At 40.3% G+C, this 16,275-nt stretch overlaps 1 protein-coding gene across 9 annotated transcripts in view; it reads right to left on the bottom strand.

Annotated features, from left to right (window-relative positions):
- Window positions 1-16,275, bottom strand: part of FREM1 (FRAS1 related extracellular matrix 1) — a 165,256-nt gene that overhangs the window by 127,736 nt on the left and 21,245 nt on the right. For all 9 annotated transcript variants that reach the window (XR_012037985.1, XR_012037986.1, XM_072841396.1 and 6 more), the window contains exons 2-4: window positions 8,182-8,690; window positions 3,467-3,561; window positions 1,077-1,378 (exon numbers count right to left, since the gene is read on the bottom strand). Coding sequence is in view for 7 of the 9 variants with exons in the window: in XM_072841396.1 (XP_072697497.1) it covers window positions 1,077-1,378; window positions 3,467-3,561; window positions 8,182-8,424 (640 nt within the window). In the remaining 2 variants the exon portion in view is untranslated. The remainder of the gene's footprint in view (window positions 1-1,076; window positions 1,379-3,466; window positions 3,562-8,181; window positions 8,691-16,275) is intronic.

The raw sequence follows: 16,275 nt of genomic DNA on the forward strand, positions 1-16,275 counted from the left end.
TGAATATTCCTGACACATAGGCCAATGGATCATGACTGGCCTTCCATACTCCACTGCCAGCCTTCCAACACAGCATCCACATCCAGGGGTCTGTCATGATCTCACTCCAATGCTGTTCTACTCACTCAAATTCTCTTCCCACTGTGCTCATCACACCCCTGAGTCCTGATACCTTTCCAGGTCCCCTTAGTCTTTTTACTAAACCCTCTTTTAAGTATGCTTTGACCACCTGAACCAACCTGCTCTCTCCCACTAAAGACCACAATCATCTCTGCAATAGTGTATCTCTGCCCAGCTTCATTTCACTGTTGTGGGGTGACACCCACAGGCCACGTATTTTTCGAGTGGGCTTTTGTACATTTCCTTGATGTACAAAATCAGTATTCTATTTCTTAACCAGACAGTTGTGAACACTAAATGAGAAGACTCATGCATAATCACGTCCTTAGCTGTAAATTATTGCCCAAATGCAAGTATTCCTATGACTGTGATTGTCTTCATATAGTGCCTAGAGCATTATTAAGCACAGAGGAGGTGCCCAAAATATACTGATTAAATGAATAGCAGAAGGAACGTTATCTATTAACTTCTCCTGATTTAAACCATAGCTAACTGCCCACCTGCTCTACCTCCAACTTATTTGTAATCAAATCATACTTAATAAATGCACCAATTACTCTTACGACCGTTGTCATTGTTACTATGAATAACAACAGCTGACGGTCACTGAGCACCTGCGAAGAGCCCAACACCGTGTGAAGCACACTTTGTGCATGGGATCTCATTTACTCCATCTTGCCTCAACCCTGTGGAGAGCTATCCTAGCCCATTTCATGGAGGCTTAGCCAGGTTAAGTAACTTAACTAAAATCACCCCAGGAAATAAAGAGCAGAGGAGGTTTGAAACGCAAGTCTTACTGATTCCAAAGTCTGTACTCTTAGCCACGAGCCTACAGTTTTCAACCAGCGACAAATCCTTATATCAAGCAAAAATTTTTTGTCGCAGTGGAAACTGACTATTTACAGAAGTTTTTGTCAGGCCTAGCAACATTCAGATATGTATTAAAACATACATACGAGACTTGGGGAAAAAACTGTGTGGCTGATCTCCCCGAGGTTTCTCTGGCCGAGGCTCCAGCAGGACCACCTGACCGTGGGCTGGCAGCCGGCTCCCCACGGGATCCAGCCTGACCGTACACTCCAGGCCAGCCGTCCTCTCGTAATCAAATCTGAGCAGGTTCTTATCAATGGCTCCGGACAGGCCGTAGAATTCTGACACCTCCAGTACATTGTTACTCTTACGGATGATGTTACAGTCTGGTTCCAGGAGATAGACCCTCAGGATAAAGGTTTCCGTGAAGGTATCTGTCTCAGTAAATCTGTGGAGAGAACACAGCAAAGGCCATATTTACTAGCGCTCAGGTACTTCCGGTATCCAAGGATTGACCTTTACAAAATGTGCGTAAGGGGGAGAGTTTGGATTCTGCTATATACCGTACCCCCAATCTCTGTTCTTTTCCTTTCCTCTCCTCATCTTGGGGTCAATTCTTTTTTCTGCCATCTCCCTGGCCAATGAGCTTTTTTTCAACACCTTCTTGCAAACCCATCAGCCATGCTGATATGTAATGACAGCCGGGAGCTCAGAATCTCACTTCTAGCACATGTATAATTTAAGAGTACCAAGCCTGTGTAATTTATGGATTGAGTTTTGATTCAGGAGTGAAAGGGTGAGGCGTTTCTGAAGCATCAACATCTTTCTGTTCTTCAGAAACCTATGAGAGACACTGGTAATTCCATGTTACAGAGGGGGAACTGCTCACCAAAAGGGCTGAAGAGGAGGCAAGGCGGGGAAAGCATGTTTTCTGATTTTCTGCCTCCGACTTCTCTGAGTATTCTATATCAAATGTCCTCGAGACCAAGAGGAACCACAGCTCCTCTGCGTCAGCCTTTCTCGCCTGCTACTCTACCCTGGCTGTGCCTTCAAAACTCAAGAAAGAAGTAGGAGGATCCACAATCCACCAGCTTTTTCAGCCCTTCCAGGCAAGCTGTCCAAAGTTCGTTTTTTAACTCTAAAGTCTTAGAAAGACCAAACAGCCAATATGCTGGTGATAAGGAATCCTTGGACACTATTTCATGTTTTGAGCACAGTGCTTTGTTCACACCTTTCAGCACTTTTTGTGTTATTAATTATCTGCCCATATTCTGCATCAGATTATGAGCACCAAAAACCTATGCATCCTTGCCTTTGTGCTTCCTATGCTCGGTGATAGTAGGTGATCATAACTCTCTATAGAATGAGTCACTGTCCCAGTGTCTTCCACAAAACTCTTTGCAATATAGTATAGTACCCAAGGGAAATTCACACTAAGATATTTTAGCCATATAGTCATAACAGCAATAAAACCAAGTAAAAATCTATCTAAAAGCCTACTCCACCTACAGCATTGTCAGTTACCTCTACGAAGTGAGCAATACCATAACCATGAGCTTAATTTTTAAACTAATTTTTATTGAGATATAATTCACATACTATAAAATTCACCTTTTTAAAGTACATGACTCAGTGGTTTTTAGTATATTCACAAGGTTATGCAACCATCACAACCACCCAATCCCAGAAAATTTTATCAACTCAACAAGAAATCCATATCCACTAGCAATCACTCCCCATTTGCCCTTCCCCTAGCCCTGGCAACTGCTAATCTGCTTTCTGCATATTACGGGTTTGCCTTTTCCAGAAAAGGTATGTGACCTTTTGTGTCTGGCATCTTTTATTTAGCATGATGGTTTCAAGGTTCATCCATGCTGTAGTAGCATCTATCAGTACTTCATTCTGTTTTATGGCTGAATAACATTCCATTGTATGGATACACCATCTTTTGTTTATACATTCACTGGTTGGGTTGTTTCAACGTTTTAGCTATTATGAATAATGCTGCATGAATATCTGTCTGTAAGTTTCTGTGGAAATAAATGTTTTTATTTCCCTTATGTATATATTTAAGAGTAGAACTGCTAGCTTACACGATCACTCTGTACTTAACTCTGTAATTGACTTTTTAAACAATTTTATCATTTAATATGTTTACACTTAGAAGATACTCTACTTCTTATTAACCAAGCAGCTGATAATCAAAATGAAGAATATCATTCAATTTTGGAATATATTTTCCTAGTTCTCACTAAGAATTTGTATTTTGTAATTTTCATTTTTCATCATAAGTAGGAGGGTGGATCTGCACAACAACTGTAAAGGGGAACAGGACTGAAATTTGTCACAGAAAAGCCCCCAGGAAGATGATACAAATATAGTTGAAAGTGGACCTCAGTTCTTGCCTCATCTACTTAGGTCCCCAATTTCTACTGATTATTTTCTTGTTTGGAATCTAGTAACTAGTCTCATGATAATGCCTATCAAGAGGAAAAGCCCTAAGAAGTAACATAGAATGGTTATGTGTGCTGCTTACCTGTAAAGTCTAAGCTTCACTGTATCTTCATCAAGAATCGGGCAACCATTGTGAATATACTTTACTTCATTGGGAAGGAAATGGCAGTCAAAGACCTAGTTCATGTGAAGAAATGAATAAATATTTGTGAAAAATAATGGTACAAGATTTGATTTTTCTGGCAGTAGAGTACCGCCTGGGGTAATTATGGTCTGTTAGTTGGGGGCATCTACGTGTGTGTGTACATGCGCATGTGTATATTGTACCCACCACCACCTCCACCCAACCCCCGTGACCACTCACCATCCTGCTTACATAGTTGTGTCTTATTTTGAGAATACCTAAACTATGAAAATCCAAGCAGATCAAGCAGATATATTAAGGAGCAATTATCTCTTGAAATGATTATTTGTTTACAGTCAATAGTACATTTAAAATATCATTCAATTTATCAAAGTATCATACACCCACACCCTTCATCGTTCATAGTAATTGAGTTAGAGAGGTCTACTTGTGTGTATGCATGAAAAGGTGTGCATTACCCCTCACACAAACACACTATATATTATATATCTTTTTCTTCTCCTTTTATTTCTTTCTTTTCCAAATAGCATTTTTACATTCAAGAATGAAGCTACTGACTATGGACACTATTGTGGCTGATCAGAGCCAAACATGACTTGGCAGTTGCTTCTCATACACTTGCAAAAGACTGCGCTACTGGTTAGTCATAGGAGGAATGGTTGATGAGACAAATAGCATGCTAATGGTAATTTCTTCTATTCAAACAAAATTATAATTAACTGAGTCACCTCACTCAGAACAATTAAGGAAATTGCTAAGTGTCGTATTTTGGGAACCCTAATTCTTGAAAGAAGAATTTTCTCTCCCAACCACAGCATGACCTTCATTCTACACAACCTGACTTGGAACAGTGTTAAGAAATAGCCTTGAGGTATTTGCACACTGTCACGGTTGAGCTCATGGTGTTTAGCATATACTTTGTCACAGGCTCAATCATTTACAGGCAACTTTGTCCTCTCTGAGAAGACTTTATTACTAATACAAATGATCTTCTTTTCCCACAGACATCGTCGGTTCCTCTTTTTAATTGACAACAAGGAAGGAGATAAAGGAAAGACCTTCCCCATATCATTGACAAATAGTCATGGTGATAAAGAGACAATCTGCTTTGTTAAAAGAAACATCTGTTTTATGTTTTGTAATATGTTTTCCTTTTATAAAAGGCGACAACCATAATTGTCCATAAATTTACTAACTAAAACAAAGGAGAGCTAAATCCTTTTCTAATTACTGTCTAGCCTTGGTTTTTTTCCACTTCAACTGCTTTTCAATTACAATTTATAATTAAATTGTCACACATTCCTAACTCATTACTCACTTTAATGACAGTAAACGGGGTTCAAGTTAGAGATGTTTTCTTACGGCTGTATTTCCGATTCAAAAAAGCAAGCTCAGCTCTAAACTGAGGTGCTTTTCCACCCAGGAAATTTCTTGCTTTGAAACAGGTGTGAGAAGTGCTGTGTGTGAGGAAGTCTTGTCCTAAAACATGAGGAAAACATATTGCCACCGACCTTATCTAATTGACTATATCAAGAGGGTTATCTAAACAGAAGGTACTGGTGTGCGCCAATTGAAATCCCTTTCCAAATATCCAATAGGAAAATGAACCTGTTGGTTCTAAGACAAACTTCAGTAATGAAATGAAAACACTAATTGAACAGATGTTAAACAAAACATTTTCTGTGCAAATCAAATAAAACTGTTCATTACACAGCAGGGTGCTGTTAATACAGTCATCTCGCTAGAAATGGGTTCACATAAGCCTTGCTTTCAACTTACTGGTAAGTGCTATTAAAGAATAATGTTTACACTTTGTGTGTATGTGTGCATTTGGCTATGCTTAATTTCAAAAATGCCATAAGAAATACATCCTTGGGGGAGGGTTGACTTAAAAATAAGCACACATTCCCCCCAAAACCAGACTTTACTTAGGAATCTGGCTTCTGTTGAAATTATCATAATAAACTAGGAAGATCATCTGGAAGTTTGAGAAACAAAGTTTTCTGGATGCATAGATTTTCTTACGGTACAAATATCTGACAGAAAGATAATGAAACTCCACAGTTCAACTGCCTCCTTTTTTCACACAATAAATTTTAGAAAATACAAGTCCCATATTTACTTTAGACCATATAAATCCACTTGTGATGCCACATCAACCTCCGGAAATGTGCTCACTGAACATCTTCTTGCACTAGGCCACAGCACGCGAAAGGACCAGTTGAGACTTTGAAGCCCCATCCCTGGCCTACCGGTAGAGACCTCCCTAAATCATGTTGTTTCTGCTCCATATTCTTTCTTTTATTGATTTTTTTGTTCATATTCTTTCTTTTAAAAAAATATTTTATTTATTTGTTTATGTGTCAGAGAAAGAGTGAGCACAGGCAGGGGGAGTGGCAAGCAGAAGGAAAAGCAGGCTACTGGCTGAGCAGGGAGCCTGATGCAGGACTCAATCCCAAGACCCTGGGATCATGACCTGAACCAAAGGCAGAAGCTTAACTGACTGAGCCACCCAGGTGCCTCCCCCCCGCCCCCATATTCTTCTAGTAACTGGATTTTTGCTTTAAAATCAAAGGAAGTTTGGAATGGAGATGACTTGGAGATCTCTTACAACCCTTGATCCCCAAATAAGTGTTTTACCTCGTTGTAGTCACTTGGATCCCCATTTGCTCTCTAGCATCTCAGAGCCAGCCAGATGGTGAAGACCATTAAAACATCACCAAAAATATACAATGGAGACAATTTTGTTTCTTGTAGAGAAACTACTATATATATGCTTATAAGTCATAGGCTATTTGGGATGGGGAGAGGTTACTACTCAAGGATGACTTAAGGAAAAGTTTATTCTCCCCAAATTACTTTCTAAGGAGGGAGAATCTGCTGAAGAATGGGGCTTTTGTTTTGCTTGCTTAGAGCCAGAGATAATACACCTGGACCATAGGTTGCCCCAGTGTACATGAGGGAGAATTTTTTTTCTCTTCCCCCACAAAATAATCTCACTTCTAAATAAATGTTAGACAATTTTTTAAAAATAATATTGATTGGAAGGGGTACCAAATGATGAGTTCACAACTTTATAAGGCACCCACACATATCAGTGGAGCCATGACCCCACTGTTTAGGATTAGGGTCCTCTATTGCTTCCCCAAATGCCAAGGATTTGCTTTTAACAAATGCACACCTAGTTAGGACTTCATTTTCTGCAGCTAATCTTTTTCATGTCATCTACTCATTGCATTTAGCGCATCTGGGTTCCAGGTATGAGCTATCCCAGGTCTCTCCTCTTTCCCTGACTGGGTAAGTTCAATCAAACACACTGTCACTGATGTGGCTCAGTCACTAAGTATCTGACTTGGACTCAGGTCATGATCTCAAGGTGCTGGGATAGAGCCCAGTGTTGGGCTCCAAGCTCAGCAGGGAGTCCGCTTGCCCCTCCCCCTGCTCATGCTCTCTCTGTCTCTCAAATAAATAAACAAAATCTTAAAACACACCCACACTTTTGCAGTGCAAATCGTGTTGGGAGGGAAGTGTGAAGATGTTGCAATTCCCAAGCACTTGGGAATATGGCCCCTTAGGAGCTGGGGCCATTATTATATTCAGACAGTTTACAGGTGCCCATCAGAAGCTCTAACTGACAAAAGAAAATCTCATGGGAAACTGGAGAGAGACATTTGGTTGCTATCACATCAGGAATACTCCCTAAGTGAGAGCCCACCATAGAATTGCGATGTGTTTCAGAACTGGACTGGACTCTGAATGCAGTAAATGGGGCGGCTGGCGATAACCACGTGAGTTAGCATCTTAGTCTCTTTAGTTTGTCTCTACATTGTCTGATACTTCTGTTGAGTAACTTCCTGGAATAAGTTTCTTTAGCCAAATGGAGAAGAAGAAAATTAACATTTCACAGTTCACAAATAACGGTGCATTTTTCCAGAAACAGCAGCAGCAGCAACCAATGCTAAACATTCTCAGAATTGCCTGCTTTGGGAGGAAGTTAAACCACAGCAGAGACAAGTCATAAAACCAGAACCAATTTCCTATTTTGTATAAAGATAAACTCCTACTTCAAGCAAAGACAATATGTGATAATACGGACTTTTTTTTTTTTAACCCATGACTTACAAGGTAACTTCATCCTATGAGAGGACTGCGCATAGAATACTCTCAAACGACAAGGTCTCCAAGATTTTGACTAAAATTTTCTAGACATTTTTGAAGAACAATGAGTATTTAAGGTGAAGTATTTTCACCCCTTTTTCCATATCTCTCCTCTCACTCAACGGAATGTTCCAGTGATGGAAACAGATGAAAATGTCTTCACATTTTACTTTTGCTACTCTGTGATCACAAGAACAGTCTAAAACACATCTTGAAATCTTGAGATCTTCTTCAAAGGCACTCTGACCAGCAATGGATGAGATCATTTGGGGCAGGAATAATCCCATAAAGACTGACCTTATCACATCACACAGGAGATAGCCCGCTCCAGCCCTTGGAAGGCTGTCCCTGTTCTGTTTTTTTTTCTTTCTCTCTCTCTCTCTCTCTCTCACACACACACACACACACAATCACTCACTCACTCACTCACTCACTCACTCACTCACTCACATTCATACACATGACTGAATAGAAAAATCTCAGGTATGACCTACCTGTGGAGTGAGTTTCCCGACCCTTTGGGTCATTGGCTCGTTCATCACAACTTCCACTTTGCAAGCATCTTTTTCTTTGGGGATGGCAAACTTCAGGTCATCTCCCAACAGGAAGGCAGAGCTGCCCTTCATCACCCTGACCCCACGGTTAAGGCTGATGAAGGAGGGACTGGCCCAGTTTAGGAGAAGCAGCAGCAGCAACAACAGCAAGGCACTGTGCCCACTCCAATTCGGAGAGCTCATGCTGTCAGGGGCCAACTCGGTTTGTCCACCAGTGAAATCCCTTCAACAAAGGAGGGTTTCTGTGCTTCCTCCAGGGATGTTAGCTCATAGTCCAAGGGGCAGGGCAAGGGGTCCTGACAATGTGCCCCAAGATCTTAACATGTCCCTTTCATTTCCAACTCAGACAAGGAGGCTTTTCAGGCAACCCCAGGGCTTTTAATAAAACTCGCTGATCACTCCTGACAACGCCGGCAAGATGAATGTGCCTCCCAAGTGCTTTTCTAATCCTGCAAATGAGAGGAGAGGAGGAAAGTGAGCGAGAGAGAGAGACCAAAAGGTTTGTATGGCTATTCAAAAGATCCCTGCAGGCAAAAGAATCTTTCAACCAGCCTATAATTTCAGCTAAATTAAAAACAAATAAACTAATTTGACCTCCAGGCCTGTCTGAAAGGCAATGAAGCCATTTCATTAGCCTGCTTGCGATTCCCGTTTCCGGGCTCAACATGCCCCCATTGGGATGTCACTTGTGTGGTCCCACAGGAGCCCACCAGCCTCGCTGACCAAGTGCCCAAGTGCAGCGTTTGGACGGCTGTGTTCATAGGGAGTTGGGCTCTTCTTCTGTTTCCTCATCTGTGAAATGGGGACTATAACCTAATTTGTATAAGACAGCTGACAGAACTATGTGTACACTGTTTCAAAAGCTGATTAATTCAAAATCATGGCCCAACTAAGAAACGAGCTTCATAATTTGTTCCGTGAGCACAGCTCTGACTTTGCTGAGCAACTAAGACACCTGTGAAACACTTGAGTGGATATTGGAGAACAGATATTTTTCTAAGTGAACATTGGGAGTTCTCAGTTATATGTCAAAGGGACTAAGAAACAAGTCACATAGCTTCAGTAGACACAGCTAATGAGTCGAGGTATACGTACATATTTGCATTATCGATGACGCTAATTACATTATGATGTACTGAATTTGAACAAATGGGGTCTTTGTTTCTACTTTAACCACTTAGAATTTCAAGATTATTGCTCTGGGTTCCATACTAACAGAAATGACTCTGCAAAGTAAACTGTATTGCAATAAATCCTTAAGTGCAGGGTATGGTTGGGTGGACAAATGGTGGTTTATTACGCCCATAGGAAGTCTTTACATTTTAATGATTTCAATAAATTTCTGTGCATAATCAATGGGTACTCAAATAAATGTTTGACCAAAGGGCGTACACAAAAATGCCTCCAGTATTCACATCTAATACATCAAGGAAAGACTCATTCTCTTGTCATTGTTTGAAACCACTTACTTTTGAGGTAGTACATGCCATGTGTCACCCGATATCAAGCAGCCTTTTTTTTTTTTTTTTTTTGGTGTCAATCTCAAACTAAAACAGTTCCCACACTCCCACTGACAGTGTCATCCACGTTCTGGCTGAATTGAGTTGGTTTATTTGGGCAGAAAAGCAAACCTGGTTGTTGAACCTACACAACAAGGTCAAACCTGGTTTTTCCATTCACATTTGGCATCTAAGACCACTCAAAAAAGGCAGCACATTCAGAGAGAAAAGGGTGGCTAAGTGTTTCCCAAAACAGAGAGATAAGGGGAAGAAACTTTGCTTTCTGAGATTTTTAAAGAACTAAGTCAACCTGTAAAGGCTGTAAGGGTGGCACATGCTCATGCACCCCTCTTATCTCACTATTACTTTCCTTCTCCTTTACTGCTTCTTCCTAGATCCGACTTTTTAATGTGGGGAACCTAGGGCCCAGTCCTTGGACCTGTTTTTCGTCTACCCTCACTCCCTAGTGATCTCATTCCTTTGCTTTAAATACCATTTATATACTAATGAGTCCCAAATTTATATCTCAAACCTCCTTCCTTAACTCTGGATTCCATATGCCACTGTCTCTGCAACATCTCCCTGGGGGTATTTAATGGGCATCTCATTCTTTATGTTGCCAAATTTGTGCTCTTGGTCTTCCCTCCCTCTCTCTCCCCAATTTCAGTTAATGGCATCGAACTTTTCAGCTGTTCTCTCCTTTGTCTCAGTGTTTGGTCTACAGCTAAACAACAGCAACAAAATTCTGCTTGTTCATTGCAGTGGACACACCTTACAGTGACCTCCAATAATTCCAGCCTCCTGGCACCCAGAAATTCCCTCCCCTTGAGTGACAGCAGAACCTGTGAGGCTCCCAACCAACAGAATAAGGAACAGGTGATGGGATGTCGTTCCCATGGTTACACTATGTAATGTAAGAATCTCTCTTAGCAGACTGGGGCTCTGGAGAGCGTTAATTTTTGGGGAGGGGGATCTAATCTCTTTATTGTCCGGGTACCCTCCCTGGAACCCTCCCCACTCCAAACCTATAGAAAAATTCCAAGCCTGGGAGTGTTCTGCGAAGGGAGGTAGAGTGTAGGGAAACCTCTGTGCTCTGCCCTCTGGCCTGAGCAGTGCCAACAGGGAGGACATGTGGGGATGGGAGGCTGATGACTCCACCTGCAGAGGATGTGGCACTGGCTGGGATGTGGCGGGGGGGGGGGGGGGGGGGGGGGGAGGTGCCTGCTGCCAGCTCTCCTGCTGAACTTGAAGAGGCAAGCCTCCATAAGTTCCAGTGTCAAAAGAAAATGAATTCTGCCGACAGCCCAAATGAGCTTGGAAGAAGATTCATCCTAAATCAAGCCTCTGGATAAGACTGGCATCCAGCTGATGCCTTGATTACAGGCTGAAGTAGGGAATCCAGGTAAGCTGTGCCCAGACTCCCGACCAACGTCAACTGTCAGGTAAGGAATTTGTGTTGCTTTAAGCCACTAAGTTTGCAGTAATTTGCTTACATGGCAGTATCAATTGAATGCACTCTTTTTCAAAACGTATCCAGACTCTAACCACTTCTCACTTCCATTATTGTTACCAAAGTGCAAGCCTCTGTCAACTCTCTGCTGGGTGATTGCAAATAGCAACCTATTTGACCACCCTGCTTCTCCTTTTGCCTTACTCCTAGGAACTCTTCAGCATGGCAGCCAAGGCTCCTATTAAATACTACTTAGGTCCCTTCCACACCCCAAAACTCCAATGGCTTCTCATCTTAGAGTAAAAGCCATAAGGCAACCGTGTATGTGATGTGTTTCTCCCTTACTTCTCTCACCTCCTCTTCTGCTTGTCTTCCTTTCACTTCCTCTGCTCTAGCCCTACTAGCATCTTTGCTTTTCCTAAAACATATCAAAGATTAGCCTTCTGCTCTTGCAATCGTCCCGAACACACACCCACTCTACCCCACCCGCACTTACTCTGGCACATTATTCCCTTGGATATCCTTCTTCTCACCTCACTGGCTGCCAGTTTCCTATCAAATGTCACATCTGCAATGTACCACACCTAACCACCCCCTTATAATTTTGACACTCCCATCTCCAGCATCCTTTTCTGGTTTGATTTCAACCTTAGTCCTTATAACTACCTAATAATACAGTTACCTGTTTATATCATTTGTTACTGTCCCCCTCATAAAGGTGAGAATTTTCATCTTTTTTATTCATGGATTTATCTTTATGATTCTCTCCATCTTGTCGCCCAGGACCACACCATGGGCTGGCAGAGCTCTGAGCTAGAAGGGCCCTGAGTCTCTGGAACATTTCAAAAGTAGAGTCATTATACCAGCCCATTCTTCCAGAATTTTACATGGCAGAGAATGTAAACGTCTTTCTTGTTTAACCCACTGTTATTTGGGGTTTATCTGGGTACCCCTGACTGAACTGTAACTATAGTTTCAATCATCACCTTATTCTTCAAGTTTTTCTATTAACTTAATTTAGTTTAATCACTAATCAACTAGTGTACCTTCTTACCTAATAGCATATGGGGCAATAGCTCATGCTCTAATTGTATCATAATAAGTTCTTTTTTTTTTTCATAATAAGTTCTTAATCAGCAGATAAGTACACAGACCAAGATCCTAATGTTTATCCACAAGGAAGAGACATGAGAGAAAGAGGAGGAAATCTATTTCTGTGGCTCCCTGAGCCCCACTGATGTGAAAAGAGTGGATCCGAATTCTGAAAGTCCAGATCTGAATCTTGATTCTTATGAACATTGATTTCCTCTTTTAAAAACAGAGCTATCGGGGATCCCTGGGTGGCTCAGCGGTTTCACGCCTGCCTTTGGCCCAGGGCGCGATCCTGGAGTCCCGGGATCGAGTCCCACCTCAGGCTCCTGGCATGGAGCCTGCTTCTCCCTCTGCCTCTCTCTCTCTCTATCATAAATAAATAAATAAAACAGAGCTATCCATCCTCCCACTTCCAGTTTCTCTGTGAGACTAAATGAAATAATCCATGTAGAAATATTCTATTATAAAGCCCCATACAAATGTAGCATTATTATTACAAAATATACGAAAGGAATAAGAATAAAGCTTGTCTTGAGAAAAACAGAGCAGCAGGACTTGGGTCTTGGTGACGGTGGCAGAATCAGGTTCAGTACAAGTCAGAGTGTGTTCAATTTCTATTCTCATTTACTCTTTCTTCCTCACAATCTTAAGACAGGCCATGGTAGTAAAAACTGAATTTCAGTATTTCAGAAACAACTTGAAGCAATACAACTGGAAGGAAAAGAAGGGTCCAGGAGCAACAATTTCTAAACTCAAAACCAAACATCCTTTAGTCAGTGAGGCCTAGGTGAAGTCTGCAAAATTAAGCTCAGTGAAGATTAAAAAGAGTACGTTGTATTTATGTTCTATTTACATTCAGATTTTGCTCTTGTATTTTTCTCTTGGTGTTGAGGAATACCAGGTATGTGGACATTCCATGGAAAATATTGCTCTGATTTTTCACTTGAAGAAGGCAGCAAAGGAAGGGAGAAAGAGAAGGATTTGGATGAACAAGTGGAGAAGAAAAGACTGAACAAACAAACAAAAACCACAGAATAGCCAAGGAAATTGAGGCTTTGAATCACATAAAATTTCATAGATGATGATGGGTCTTTTATCTATCCCCCTTAAATTAAATGGTAGTAACTGTCCTCTCTGATACAAAATTATGATGTCTAGAGGTAACCAACATTTACTTGACAATACCCTGTTATAGCTCATCTTGAGAAGTCTGTTGCCTGGTCCCCAGCATAGAGCCCAGTCAGATCCTCAGAATCCATCTGCTCACAGCTCACTCAGATTGCTCATGTGGGCATCCCCCAGGGTCGGCAGAATCAGCTGGAGCACTCAGATGTGCAAGCATAAAGGTGACTAAATTCTTCAAGGAAGCTTATAAACTGACTTTTAGCCACTGTAGATTTAATCTGACCTTGTAATAGAAACAAATCCTGTCTCTGCTTGCCTGTGGTTCAGCTACTTCTTGGCATTTCAAAATCCTCATGTCACAGCCACAGAGGCAGTTCTGTTCTTACAGAACACGTTCTTGCCATTGCCTTTTTCCTTCTTGTGGAAATTCGGTATCCTAAGTAATATCTATACAAGGCAATAAAAATGAGTGAAAAGATGTTCTGAACAGTGGTAAACCACTCTGCTTTGAGTTTTTCCTCATAAATTTCAAAAATGTTTCTCTAATCAACTTTTCTTTCTTGGTAAATTTCCTGAACAGAAGAAAGTAATTTAGTAACATTTCCTGGTGCAAAGGGGGTTAAGGAATATGAGCTAGTATTTACTTCATAATTACATATTTGGCTTAACCTTAGGAGCATGTATTCTTTATGTTAATAAAAACATGATCCTCCTGTCACTTATCTAGGATATTCTGTACACATCAATAAAAGAATGGACCCTAGCTGTACTCCCAGGCTCTCTCTGCAATAGAAATTTTCAATGATCAATGGTAATGATGTACCCTGATAAGAATCGTATTTACTACTATTCTTTTCTAAAATGCTGCAGTGGTAGCTATGCAATGCAAGGAATGTACCTTCCCCCTCTTGTGCCAGCACAATAATCTATCATAGCTCTTTGCTGGCTTGCTTTGCTGTGTGCAGGACTCACATATGTAGCCTGATACTCTTCTCCTGTGATCCAGATCATTGTTACCAATCAAGGGAAGATGATATAAACAATGGAACCTTTTATCTTCTCTGTTTTACAAGTACCCTCAAGTCTTTAAAAATGAAAATAAACCTGAAAGAACTGACCCTATGATATGTGCACCCATATGTTTACTGCAGCATTATTTACAGTAGCCAAAATATGGAAGCAATCCAAGGGCCCATTGATAGATGATGAATGGATAAAGATGTATATAACTACAATGGAACATTACAAAAAATAAAAAATAAAATAAAATAAATAAAAAAGAAAAAGAAAAATTTTTTTTAATTTTTTTAAAAATTTTTTAAAAATTTAAAAAATGGAACATTACTAGCTATAAAAAAGAATGAGATCTTGCCATTTGCAACAACATGGATGGTGTTAGACAGTTATGGTAAGTGAAATAAGTCAAGGAAAGACAAATACAATTTGATTTCACTCCTATGTGGAATTTAAAAAACAAAACAAATGGACCAAATAAAAAAAGATAAACAAAAAAGTAGGCTCTTAAATATAAAGAACAAACTGGTGGTTGCCAGATGGAAGATCGGTGGAGGAATGGATAAAAGAGGTAAAGAGGATTAAGAGTACACTTATTGTGATGAGCACTGAGTAATGCACAGAAACGTTGAATCATTTTGTACAGATGACACTAATACAATGCGGATGTTAATTATACTTCAATTTAAATATAAATACACAAATCTGAAAATGGGGGGTGAAAATAAAGTGGATTTATTTATTTTTTTATTTTTTTATTTTTTTTAATAAAGTGGATTTAAATTAAAAATGACCAACTCAGAATCAACCCATTCCCACCCACCCAAACATAGAGAGATTTTGCCTAGAACGACGAAGAAAGCCAGTAAGAGTTTTCTAACTTCTCCTTCACATTAGAATCTTATAATACTATCGTAGAATTTTTGATGGATTTTTAAAATCATCATTATTTTCACCCAAACCAAGTTTCCAAGTAATTCCTATAAATCAAATGTAAAAATTTAAAGCATAAACTTGTAGTTAGAATTATCCATGGGACAACTGAATTGACTCCAAACCATATATGACATAAACTGATTCACTAAGGAGCAATTAGCTGACAATCAGGGCAACTGTATCTTGAAAAGGACTAGCTATCCACACTCAGACCAAGTGGTTCTCTTCTTTGTTCTAGTTGAGGAAATTAAGACTTAGACTTTACCAAAGACTTCAGATGCAAAACCCTCTGACCTTAGCACCTCTGAGAGAGGGACAGAGAAGTCTAGTTGCTCCTTGTTTTAGGCAAAAGGGAATCAACATTCTAAGACCTCCCCGAGGTCATAGCCAGAAGCAGCAGAGCCTGGGGGAAGTGGGTCTTGGAGTCCCAGCAAAGGGCTTTTTTCTCCTGTACGCTGGCTGTCTCATTCTATTCTCTCCAACAGAGAACAGTTGAACCATATAGACTACAAAAAGAAGCACTGGGAAGACACAGTCATAAAAATGGTTCTTCTCTTTGAGAAACTCATAACCTCTTATGGAGCTTCAACTGTTCAATGACCTCCTCCCCCCCCCCCCCCCCGCCAAGAATGAAAATCTTCTGCAATCTTGCCCAATTCAGGATTTCCAGAGATTTCTCTCAAATAGGGAGAATAGAATCATGCAGAAGAAATAGCTTGTGACTTCTAAGATTGTTTTTTCTTTAACAAATAATTTGTGTCTTCCTTTCTTCATTTTTTGATTACCTGCTATAAACAGGCACTAGGCTCTATTTTTATGTGTATGTTTTCATTTATTTCTCACAACAAACCCTACAAAGCATTTTCTACTATTGTTCTGAAATGACAAAATAATCCTAATTAGAATTAACATTTACTA

Source organism: Canis lupus, chromosome 10 (genome assembly GCF_048164855.1).
Source record: "Canis lupus baileyi chromosome 10, mCanLup2.hap1, whole genome shotgun sequence".
NCBI lineage: Eukaryota > Metazoa > Chordata > Mammalia > Carnivora > Canidae > Canis > Canis lupus.